We start from the raw sequence: 12,365 nt of genomic DNA on the forward strand, positions 1-12,365 counted from the left end.
ATATTTCAGAACCAAAGTCCAGTAAGCCTATTCAATTTATCTTGGTTTAAAATTAGTTTCTCTTCCTTTGGATTTTTATAGGAATCATTGACAGTTGACCATAAACCTGTATTCCTAGTTTTGAATCTTAGTTCATTTGTGATTTGTAAGGTTTCTCCAGAGAAAGAAAACCAGTAGAGGGTGGGAAGGAGAGGGCAGGGGGAGAGAGACTATGATAAATAGGTATTTATTGTAAGAAATTGGTGTAGGCAATTAGAGAAGGCGACAAGTCCCTAGATCTACAGGAGGAGCTGGCAAGCTAGAGACCCAGAGAGTCCATGGTGTAGTTCAGTTCAAATGCTACCAGGCTCGAAACCCAGGAAGAGCCAGCGTTTCAGTTTGAAGGGAGGAAAAAGCCGTTATCTCAGTTTATTTTGCTGTTCATTAGTGTGCCTTGGCTTACCAGCTAATAAATAAGCATTTTAGAGACAGGGAATCAAATCACATTTGCTTTTACCATCTATGAGTCTTTTTTGATTTTTTGAGACGGCATCACTACTGACTATGTAGGCCAGGCTGACCCCAAATTCACATTGATTCTCCTGTCTCAGCCTCCTGAGTGCTAGGATTACAGGTGTGTGCCACCACTCCTGACCATTCTTAAGTTCTTACATCCTTACATGTAATAGGTACAGTAGTATAATGCATAAACCATAACATGTTAGAGCTAGAAAGGATTCTTTTTTTGGGTACTGGGGATTGAACTCAAGACCTTGTGCTTATGAGGCATGTGCAGGGCCACTGAGCTAAATCCCTGGCCCAGGGCTAGAAAGAATTTTTGAAGTTATTTTTAGAATTGTAATCAGGAGTAGATTTAAAGTAGGAAGAGTAATAATATATCTTTTTACTTGGCAGTTGAAAAAAACAAAATGAAATAATGTAGTGGAATAACAGAACAATGCCTGTCAGATAGTGAATACCTCAATAGTTACTTTGCTTTGTGCTAGAAAAAAAGTAAGACATTGGGCCAGGGATTTAGCTCAGTAGTTCTGCCACCTGCCTTGCAAGCACAAGGTCCTGAGTTCGATCCCCAGTACCAAAAAAAAAAGAAAAGAAAAAAAAGTTAGACATTTATTAAAATATTTTTCCTTTTTTTTCCCTTGGCTTAGGAAAAGAATCAGAATAGTGCAGGGTTCTGTAATGTGAGGAATTAGACAATTTTCATGGAGATTTTACCTCTTTTATGGTAGTCATTTAAAAACATGCATCATTAGTTGTTCGTATTCCCAAGCATTGAACATATTTAATTTGAGATTGTGCCTTTATTTCTAAAAAGATCACTATTATTTCAGACAGGATCTTCCTATGTATTCCAGGCTGGCCTCAAACTTGGGGTGATCCTCCTGCCTCAGCCTCCTGAGTGCTTGGATTAACAAACATACCTCACCACACCTGACTCAAAAAGGATATTACTTGCTATATTACTGATTCATATATGAGATTCTAATTAAATATTCAAAACTACAACATTATAATCAACTGGCCTTTTTGTCTTTTGGATATGAGTATATTAAAGCTGTAGTTGAGATCATAGTATCTAAACACTAGAATACTTCAATTTGAACTTAAATATCTTTTTCTTTAGAAGTCTTCAGTCACGAGAAATGAAATTGTTTTCAAGTAATATTTTTTTTCTTTCTACAGTTCCCCATAAACACATCTTAAAACCTTCAAGATGGTTCTTGCAGATCTTGGAAGAAAAATAACATCAGCATTACGCTCACTGAGCAATGCCACCATTATCAATGAAGAGGTATGTAAAATATTACATGAGATATATATGATTGTACATCCTCACTAGGGAGCTGGATTAATAGTAATCTATGTATTTATTTTGATATAGATTTAATACTGCACTTACAGATAAAACCTGAAGACAGATTAAAATTAATTTTTTTTTTTTGTACTGGGGATTGAACTCAGGACCTTGTGCTTATGCTTGCCAGCCAGGTGTAGCACCACTGAGCTACATCCCCAGCCCTGAAATTAAATAATTTTCTTGAGAAATCAATGACAAAAAATTTTTATGTGTAAAAATAACATTTCTTTTGAAAAAGACTTAAATTTTGACCTATACCTATAACTTCATTATCCTGCTTCTTACTTTTTGGCTAGGCATGTGTTTCTCTGGCTTTTCTCGGTGACTTATTTAGCATTCTTCTTATGAAAAGCTAGTATTTTCATCTTGACTAGTTTGATTTGTTTTCTCTGAAATCTTCAGTTTTTTGGACATTTTGTAAAATGACTACTTATATCTGAAATGCTTTTCTTCCTGAGTTTATTGTTTTAAGATACTTTTTCCTGGTTCTTTTTTGCCCATGCTTACCTTAATGGCTTATTTTCCCTCATTGTGTCTTACTTAATGTCTTGTTAATTAAAAGAAGTTGATGTAGTCCACAAGTATATGTTATATTTTGCAGTAACAATGGAAAAAGTATTGAATTTCATGTTAGAAGACCTTGGTTATAGTCACACTTTAGCCATATAGTGGCTATGTGATATAAATTTGGGCAAGTCAATCTCAGATTCTTTGATTTTTTGTTTGTTTGTTTTGGTACCGGGGATTGAACTCAGGACCTTGCACTTGCAAGGCAGGTGCGGCATCACTGAGCTACATTCCCAGCCCTCAGATTCTTTAATGTATAAGATAGGAAAATAGCATTTACTTTAAAAAATGATTTTAAAGATTAAATGAACTAATAGATTAAAACTACGTTCTGACTTGGAGGTTTGAAAAAATATAGAATTTGGTATCAACACTTTAGCAAACTAATGGAATTAAATAATTTTGAGGCTATCTTAGAAATCACTTAGTCTAACCTCTCATTAACAGAAACAAAAAGTTTCACGTGTTTGTTTATTGGAATCAGGCGTATTTTTTTCCTAATTCCTTACCCAAGGTTTTTCGAAGAATTTTTATTAAATTAGAAATCAGAGGGCCGGGGGTTTAGCTCAGTGGTTCCGGCACCTGCCTCACGAGTGCAAGGACCCAAGTTCGATCCCTGGTCCCAAAAAAAAAAAAAGAAATCAGAGCTGGGCACAGTAGTATACACCTATAATCCCAGCAGCTGGGAAGGCAGAGGTAGGAGAATCACAAGTTTGAGGCAATGGGGTGAGGATTTAGCTCAGTGGTTCCAGTGCCTGCCTCACAAGTGCAAGGTCCTGAGTTCGTTCCTTCAGTACCAAAAAAAAAAAAACAAGTTTGAGGCCAGCCTGGACAACTTAGCAAGACTTTGTCCCAGAATAAAATGAAATAGTAGAATAAAGTGAAATAGTAAAATAAAATAAAACAATAAAAATGGGCTGCTGATGTAGCTTAGTGGACAAGTGCCTCTGGATTTGATCCATAGCAGCCCCCCCCCCCCCGCAAAAAGGTCATTTAAATCGTACTCTGGTAATGCAGAATAAATAAAACAACAGCTTCCCAAAGTTTTTGCTGTTATGTAGTCCTTATTCTCTTTGCATTAGAGAAAAAGGAAACCTAAAGAGTGCTTGATGGGAAATGGAATAACAGTTCTTTCTTGAATTGGGCAGTTTTCTGTTCTTGGTTTATTCTGCTAGCAAATTAACAAATTCCTCTAAGGAAAGATCAGTTCCAGCTTTATTGGACCCCTTTTATGAGGAGTGAAGAAGGTTGAGAAGTATCTGTAGGGCTTATGAAGTGAGTTGAAGGAGAGAATTTGCTCAAGAAGTATTTGAGGGCCTACACTTTTGCAGACCTTTTTGCTGGCACCAGAGATAAAGCAGTGAGCAAAATAGACTAAAATTTCTCTCCTTGTAAGCTTATGTTCGGTAATGTGAGCACTTAGGTATCTAAGAGGCTAAAGCTTCAGGTTTTCTTAGGATTTCATGCTCTTTTAACCATAGTGTCTTACAACCAAATAAACGTATGATAAGGACCATTATTAGTGGTGGATAGTTTTTTTTCCACCTTTATTCTTTTGCTGTGAGTCATGGTAGTCCAATGAAGAAAAGCAGATACTGTGAATATATGCCACTATCTGTTAGTACCAGAGCTCTTTTGTGACATAGAAAATATCATTAGCGCCATTTATTGTGTAATAACTTTCTTTGGCTTGGATATTATTTTTGTTAGTACTTTATTTTTTAAATTTAAAAAAAAATTTTATTAGTACATATTTGTGGTACATAATGATTACATTCATTATGGGGAGTTGAAACACATAGATAACACATCTTAATTCTTTTTCCTTCCCTTCCCCATCCTCTCCCTGTTACTACTTTAATATAGGAATAAAATTGTTGCGATTAATACTTGGTAGTATAAAACTATATAGGATGTCATTTTTGGGGGTGAGGATCGAACTCATGCGCGGCATCACTGAGCTACATCCCTGGCCCTATGATGTCTTATTTTGACATGAGAACTGGATATTTAATGTTTTCTCTTCAAAACTAACTATAAAGATCTTTTTTTTCCATATTGTGGTATTTTTTAAATCTTTATTAAGCTGTGGTAGTATATGATAACTGATCAACCATTGTCTTTTATATAATTTAAATAATACATTGAGTACTTTAAATTTTTATTTATTTATTTACAGGTATTAAATGCTATGCTAAAAGAAGTATGTACAGCATTATTGGAAGCGGATGTTAATATTAAACTAGTGAAGCAACTAAGAGAAAATGTTAAGTAAGTTGAATCAATTAGATAAAAAACAGGCAGAATTAAGTTTAGTTTACTGGAGGACAAATTAACATTTATAATTCAACTTGAAAAACTAACCAAAGTCTTGCATCAAATATTTTATGGTATAGTCTTTATAAATCTGTGGTAATAATTGGAACCTATTAATATGAGTGGTTGAATAATACATTTTGCATTTTGTGGAATAGAACTTTTTCAGAGTGTCTTAACTGACTTTTCTCTTTCCTACCCTAAACACCACTAAAGATCTGCTATTGATCTTGAAGAGATGGCATCTGGTCTAAACAAGAGAAAAATGATTCAGCATGCTGTATTTAAAGAACTTGTGAAGGTAAAAGTATATCAGATTGTGCTATGAATCTATAGACTCAACGGATAAAATAGATACTGTGTCAGAATCTTTTAAAATATTTTCTTTTTTTTTGTACCGGGGATGGAACTCAGGACCTTGTGCTTGCGAGACAGGTGGCAGAACCACTGAGCTAAATCCCTGGCCCTCTTAAATTCTTTTATTGGTACATTTTAGGTATACAATACAGTTACATTTATCATTGGGAACTTGTACCTTTACATAATGTATCTTGGTTCTTATTTTTTCCCCATTCCCCTGCCCTCCTAAAATATATTCTTACTAGAAATAAAATGTTGAAGGATTATTAATTTTTCTGACAGACTTTTTATAGACTTTACTGAGTACAGTAGACTTTTCTGAAGTCTATGAAGTTGTACTGTCCCTGAAAAAAAAAAAAAAAAGTCAAAGCAAATTGCAAAGGGTAAAACTTCACTACAGATTAATTGATGGAAGAGCCTCTGAGTTTTTTCTCCCTTAATAGCAACTATTGCCAAATGATAGCCCTACTTTTTTGTATAGGAAAATCATACCTTACAAGTATTTTTTCTATACTTTTCATTGTATAAAGAATTCTCTTTATAAAGACCAAATATCCAACATCTTTACTAGATTATGAGAAATTTGGATTAGGAAATTTATTTTCAAAGAGTAAATATTGCCTTTTGCCTTGCCTCACCTTAGTTCTGAACTATTATTGCTACTGTTGTTATGTAAATTATGCTGAAAATCTTAGAGCTTTTATTTTGTGTTTTGTTAATTATATTTTATTTTTTGGTTTTTTGAGACAAGGTCTCGCCATATAGTTCAGGCTGATTTTGATCTCATTGTGCAGCCAGGGTGGCCTCAAACTTGCACCATTCCTCCTGCCTCAGCCTCCCAAGTATTGGGATTACAGGCATGGGCCACCACAATCGGCATTAGAGCTTTTGAAATATACATGAGTTTAATGGTAGGAATAAAAAGAAAAGAAAGGAACTGTCAGGAAAAATTTTAGAGCAACAGATATCTTCTGGTTGTTTACTAATATTTTTTCCTACATTGTATGAATATATTCATTTACTCTTTTCATATCAGTGCTGATAGGTATTTTGGAAAAGTCCAGTTATCTCAGATAACTGTCATTTCAGTTTAGTTCAGTAGGATAATTTTTTTAAAAATTCAGACCTCTAAGAGGTAAAGCATTTATCCAGTTGATACTTCTTAGTTTGTAGTTGAGAAAAGTTACCTAGTCAGTGACAGACCCACATGTAATCTCAGGACTCCTTGTGTGGGACTTACTGATATATATTTAGTAATTGCTTTCTATCTAGTGCCTGAGGGAAGAACAGGGAGAGTAGCAATTGTTATTATTAGGGGTTGTTCTCCATAGGCAATTCTGGAGCATTGAGTGCTTCATTAAGCTTTGTTGAGTCCCCGCTTCATTCTAGGTGGTATGCGAAATGCCACTGAGCGGAGATGACTACAACTAGTCTTTATACAGAAGATGCCTAGGGCCAGGGATTTATCCTGAGATTGATCCCTGGTACACGCCCCCCCCCCCCCAAAAAAGAAGATGCCTATAGTCTAGAGCAGTGGTGCATAAAGCACTTAAAACATTTTTATAATAATACCAGGACATCATTTGCCCCCTTTTTTGGTGGTACTGGTGATCAGACCTAAGTTGCAAAAAGTAAAACTTTATTACAAATTAATTGATGGAAGAGCTTCTCTGAGGTTTTTCTCTTTTAGTATCAATACCTAATGATAGCCCTACTTTTTTGTGTAGGAAAATCATACCTGACAAGTTTTTTTTTATACTTTTCTTTGTATAAAGAAATGGGAAGTATACATAAAGTCCTTTTACACACTGAAATTTCATGATTGCTGTATTGATAGGAAAGCCCATGTGTGACTTTTATTGCAAGCTGAGATAGCTACTTCTTTCATACAACACCCTTTTTACTTGAAGGAACAATAGATATATAATCTGTGGTTATTCAGATGAAGGCATTTGGCAGTCTTTTTTTTTTGGAGCCAGAGTCTCCCTATGCAGTTCAGGCTGGCTCTGAGCTCATTATATAGCCCAGGCTGCCCTCAAACTCATGGCAATCCTCCTGTCTCAGCCAACTGAGTGCAGGGATTAGGTGTGTGCCACCACACTCTCTGGCAGTCATTTTTTCCAGAGTGAAGTGAACCTGTTACTTTAAGGAAAATAACTGACAATATTGTGGCTAATTATAAAACTTGAGCTTTCAAATGTAAACTAGGAACTTTTATCTCTACAATGAGTCTGACAGTATCCCAGTACTTACTTTTCTGATAAAATCAATATTGACATTAACAAATAAAGTTTTTTGATATTGTAGAGTGTAATGTGTCCATAATGGGAGATTTGCATAATTGTGAACTAGTATGACTAATGCATGACAAACTCGTGCACCAATGTAAGATCCATGCAAAGTGCAGGATAGAGGCACAGATTTTAATGTGACAAAGTATGAAAGCTTATATGGTTTCAGATGCCAGTTTGCAGCTAACCTTTACAACTATCATGATTATAAAAGGAGTCCTCAGACAACAAAGTTAAAAACTTTTGTTCAAAAGGATAGGATGAAGAGAAGATAGATTTATGATACTTTTTCAGTAAAAATATGGGTCTCAAATAATGGGTCTAGAGAGAGCTGAGTGATTGTGCCATGAGATGTAGAGAAGGGAGATTGTAGGGCAGCATCAGCATACTGAAAGGACCTAGGAGGAAGGGGAGTGGTTTATGGTTGTTTTTTTTTTAGTACCGGGGATTGAACTCGGGACCTTGCCCTTGTGAGGCAGGTGGCCCAGTTTATGTTTTAAGATGGATTTTGCCAACCAGGTGTGGTGGCACATGCCAGTAAACCCAGCACTGGGGAGGCTGAAGCAGGAGGATTGCTATGAGTTCAAGGCCAGATTGGGCTACATAGGGAGTTCAAGGCCAGCCTGAATTACATAGCAAGAGCCTGTCTCATCACACAGACACACACACACACGACAGATTTTGCCATTTCAAGTTTGCCTAAAGATAAGTTTCTAGGAAAGGGATAAGAAAATGTTTTTTGTCTTTTTGTCTCTTCTCTACAGCACCTTTCCTCAAAATTTAGGTGTAATATGTGACCTTGATGGTAGCGTTTAGGATGGGCTTGGCACACTTTCTCTTAAGGGTGTAGGCTTTGTAGGCCATGTGGTCTTTATTGCATCTGCTAATCTCCGCTTTTGCAACACAAAAATAGTAAGTGAATGGGGATGGCTGTGTTGCATTAAAACTTTCACAGTTTAGTTTTTCGTTCCTTATGGCTGAGTAGTACTCCATTTTATAAAAAACCCACATCTTCTTTATCCAGTTTCCAGTTGATGGGCACTTGGGCTGTTTCCAAGGTTTCGCTATTACAAACTGTGCTGCTATGAACATGGATGCGCATATATCGCTGTGGTATGATTCTTTTAATTCTTTGGGGAAGATACCCAGCAGGGGAATAGCTGGGTCAGATGGGACCTCCAGCCCTAGTACTTTGAGGTATCTCTATATTGATTTCCACAGTGGTTGCACCAGTCTGCACTCCCACCAACAATGGAGAAGGGTTCCTTTCTCCCCACACCCCTGCCAGCATTTGTTATTGGTTGATTTCTTGATAGCAGCCATTCTTTCTGGGGTGAGGTGGAATCTCAGTGTTGTTTCCATCTGCACCTCTCAAATGACCAGTGATGTTGAACATTTTTTCATATATTTATTTGCTGCTTTTACTTCTTTGTCTGAGAAATGTGTGTTCATTTCAGATGCCCATTTTTGAATAGGGTCTTTGAATTTGGGGGGGTCTGATTTTTTTCAATTCTTTATATATTCTAGATATTCTAGATCCTTTGTCTGAGGTACAGCTGCTAAAAAATTTTTCCCACATTGTAGGTTGTCTCTTAGCTCTGTTGGTGGTTTCTCTTGCAGTGCAAAAGCTTTTTAATAAGATGAGATCCCAGTTGTTGATTCTTTGTGCTAGTTCCCATGCTAAATACATGCATATTGAGGCCATACTCTTAAGTGAAATAAATAGGACACATGTGTAAATACCAAATAATTTCTCTAGTATGAGAAACTGATAGTTTAAACAAGGGTTAAAATGAATAATTGATAATTTGAAATAGGAAAAAAGGTCCAAAGATGAAGGGGTGAAGGGAGGGGAAGGGGAAAGGAAAAGAGGGAAAGGAAAAACTATGAGAAAAGAAAAAAAAATGGAAATGATGTCTATGTAAATAGGGAAGGGTGGAGTGGTTGAAGGGCACACAGGTAATGGGGAAGAAATAAGAACCAAGATGCATCATGTACAGGTACAAGCACCCAATGATAAATGTAAACGTATTTTATACCTAAAATGTACCAATAAAAGAACTTAAGGAAAAAAAAAAACTTTCACAGTTTGCCAACCTCTGATCTAAGGGTATTAACTACTATTACAAATTTATTATCATGTGGAGGTAAGTGTTTCAACCTCCAAATAACTGACTTGGAATTGAATTATTATTTTATTTTATTTTATTATTATTATTTTTTTGGTACCAGGGATCGAACTCAGGTCCTTGCACTTTTGGGCAGACAGTGGCACCACTGAGCTAAATCCCTGGCCCCTGAATTATTATTTTAAATCAACTTTTAAAATGCTTCATAGTTGTTTGGGGACTATTTCTCTGTGACCTTTACTTTTCCACTGAGTCATAATAAAATTGGTGATTATTTTTTTACCAGCCCTCTACTTGTAATAACTCTATAGAATGAAAGCTTTTTGGCATTGCCAAGTTTAACATTTAACCTGCAAATTCTTTCACGCATCATTTGTGATTCTGCTCCTTATAAACATTTGTCACACTGAACATAAGAACTCTCCAGTGTGGTGGCCACTGGCCGAATGGGGTTACTGTGCACCTGTGATGTGGTGAGTCTGAATTGAGTTGTCACATGTGAAATGTGCACTAGAGGACTGAGGTTGGATCTCAGTGGTAGAGGCTTGCCTAGCACAAGGGCCTGGGTTTGATCCACAGTACCACTAAATGAATGAATGAATGAATGAATGAATGAGTGAGTGTTGTATGTGAATACATACTCTGAAGGCTTAATATGGGGAAAAGAACATAAACTATCTCATAGATTACACTTTGAAGTGATAATATTTTGGACATACTGTGTTAAATAAAACATTAAAATCATTTGCCTGCTTTTATTTTTGTTAAGGTCCTGACTAGAAATTTTAAAATTTGTATGTGGCCTATTTCTGCAGCGGATGATAATAGATTGCTCCTTTGAGTCAAACTTGGTCTCACATTTTATTTCCTATTCCAGCTTGTTCTAAAAAATATTTTGAGAGTCTTACCTCTGAATTGAGATAATAGTAAAGTCTTCTTATGACTTTTAATGGAATATTGTTAAATTTTGCTCTATATATTAAGGGAAATGGTAGAGTTGTATTAGAATGGTAGGATTATGGTGGTTTTTTATATGAAAATTCTTCAAATTATTTATAACTTGAAATTTCTAGAAAGCTGGATTTTGAATATAAGCATGTGTTAACCTGATTTTATTTTTATTTTACTTGTGATATATAGCTTGTAGATCCTGGAGTTAAAGCATGGACACCCACTAAAGGAAAACAGAATGTGATAATGTTTGTGGGATTGCAAGGGAGTGGGAAAACGACAACATGTTCAAAGGTAAATCATACTTTTAAAAAAGTCATATAGAAGATATATTTCTATAAATCAAGTTTTATATTAAAGCCAGGCTGTAAAACATTGTTACTTTACAATTTCATGTTACTTGATATATCCATTATGGTTTTTTTTTTGTTGTTTTTTTTTTGGTACTGGGGATCGAACTCAGGTCCTTGAGCTGCGAGGCAGGTGCCGGAACCACTGAGCTAAATGCCCGGGCCCCAATGTATCCATTATGTTTTTAATGAGAGCTTTATTAAGAAAAGAAGAGAGAATCCCAATCTCTTAGGATTGCTTTGTCAGAATTAGAGAATTATGATTTATTTTGTTTAAAAGAAAAGCCATCCTGTCCCTTAAGGACATGAGTGTATGAGTTCTGGAGAAGAAAGCAAAGGAAGCTTATGGTACCTCCTGTGACTCAAGACTCCTTTTCAATGCCCCACTCTGCAAAATATGGGTCTTTATTTTACATACCCTTAGCTATTCTTTAATTGATACACCGCCCCTTCCTCTAGAATTGGGTGCCTCAATATTGTTGCCAGATTTTTTTGTCACATGCCTCAACCATGTCACAGATTACAAGGGAGAAAGGATTATTTTTTAACAAGATTCTAGTAATTTTTATTTTTTTGGCACTGGGGATTGAACTCAGGTCCTTCAAAGCCACTGAGCTAAATCCCCTGCCCTCTAGTAATTTTTTTAAACTTAATTAACAGTAATAATGAACATTTTTAACAGTCATCTACTGCTGCTTGGTCAGTTTATATCCTTTGAATGCAACTGTATAAACTCTGGAGATTTTGCTGTACTCAAAAATATTTAATATTACATTCAGGAAGATTATGAGCAGTTTTACTTTATTTCTTAGGTAAATAAGGATAAACGAATCATATATAATAATTTGTTATGTCTTATGATACTATTTTTTTTAATCTTCCTTTCCTAGTTAGCATATTATTACCAGAGGAAAGGTTGGAAGACTTGTTTGATATGTGCAGACACATTCAGAGCAGGTAGTGTATTAAAATTTAAAAATTGTTTTCTATAATTTTTCTTTTCAAGTTGGAGGATTTATTAATTTTTTTACCCGGTAGGGGCTTTTGACCAACTAAAACAGAATGCTACCAAAGCAAGAATTCCATTCTATGGAAGGTAGGTTACTCTTTTTTTCCTTTGGGTAGTCACATGCTTCATCTTGTATTTTGTCTGTCTGTCTAACCTTTTTTTTTTTTCTGTACTGGGAATTAAACCTAGGGTTTGTGCATGTTGGGCAAGCACTGTACCACTGAGCTACACCCCCAGTTCATTTTTCTTTTGAGATAGGGGCTTGCTAAGTTGCCCAGGCTAACCTCAATTTAGAATCCCCCCGCCTCACCCTTCCAAATACTGTAGCTAGGATTACAGCTGTGTGCCACTTTGCCCAGTTTGACTTTTGTTTACTTTTTAAAATTTCATGCTATCTGGTTACATTTTAACATGTACTTTCTGGATGTAATCCTTTTTGCAGCAAAATAGGGGTATAATTAACATCTTTTATTACTTTAACGTGATCCTACTGACCCAGCCTGATGGATCAAAGTAGACATTGTGTAATTTATA

The 12,365-nt window shown here is 35.7% G+C and overlaps 1 protein-coding gene across 4 annotated transcripts in view; it reads left to right on the plus strand.

Moving 5' to 3' along the window:
- The window catches only part of Srp54 (signal recognition particle 54), a 39,963-nt gene that overhangs the window by 11,911 nt on the left and 15,687 nt on the right, over positions 1 to 12,365 (plus strand). For all 4 annotated transcript variants that reach the window (XM_004867567.3, XM_021246577.2, XM_004867568.3 and 1 more), the window contains 6 exons: positions 1,684 to 1,792; positions 4,605 to 4,696; positions 4,958 to 5,042; positions 10,662 to 10,766; positions 11,713 to 11,779; positions 11,861 to 11,918. In XM_004867567.3, the coding sequence (XP_004867624.1) occupies positions 1,715 to 1,792; positions 4,605 to 4,696; positions 4,958 to 5,042; positions 10,662 to 10,766; positions 11,713 to 11,779; positions 11,861 to 11,918 (485 nt within the window). In that variant the 5' untranslated portion in view covers positions 1,684 to 1,714. The remainder of the gene's footprint in view (positions 1 to 1,683; positions 1,793 to 4,604; positions 4,697 to 4,957; positions 5,043 to 10,661; positions 10,767 to 11,712; positions 11,780 to 11,860; positions 11,919 to 12,365) is intronic.

The sequence above is a fragment of the Heterocephalus glaber genome, unplaced genomic scaffold (assembly GCF_053883595.1).
Source record: "Heterocephalus glaber isolate CG9 unplaced genomic scaffold, H.glaber_assembly_v1.0 deba00001662, whole genome shotgun sequence".
NCBI classification, from domain to species: domain Eukaryota; kingdom Metazoa; phylum Chordata; class Mammalia; order Rodentia; family Bathyergidae; genus Heterocephalus; species Heterocephalus glaber.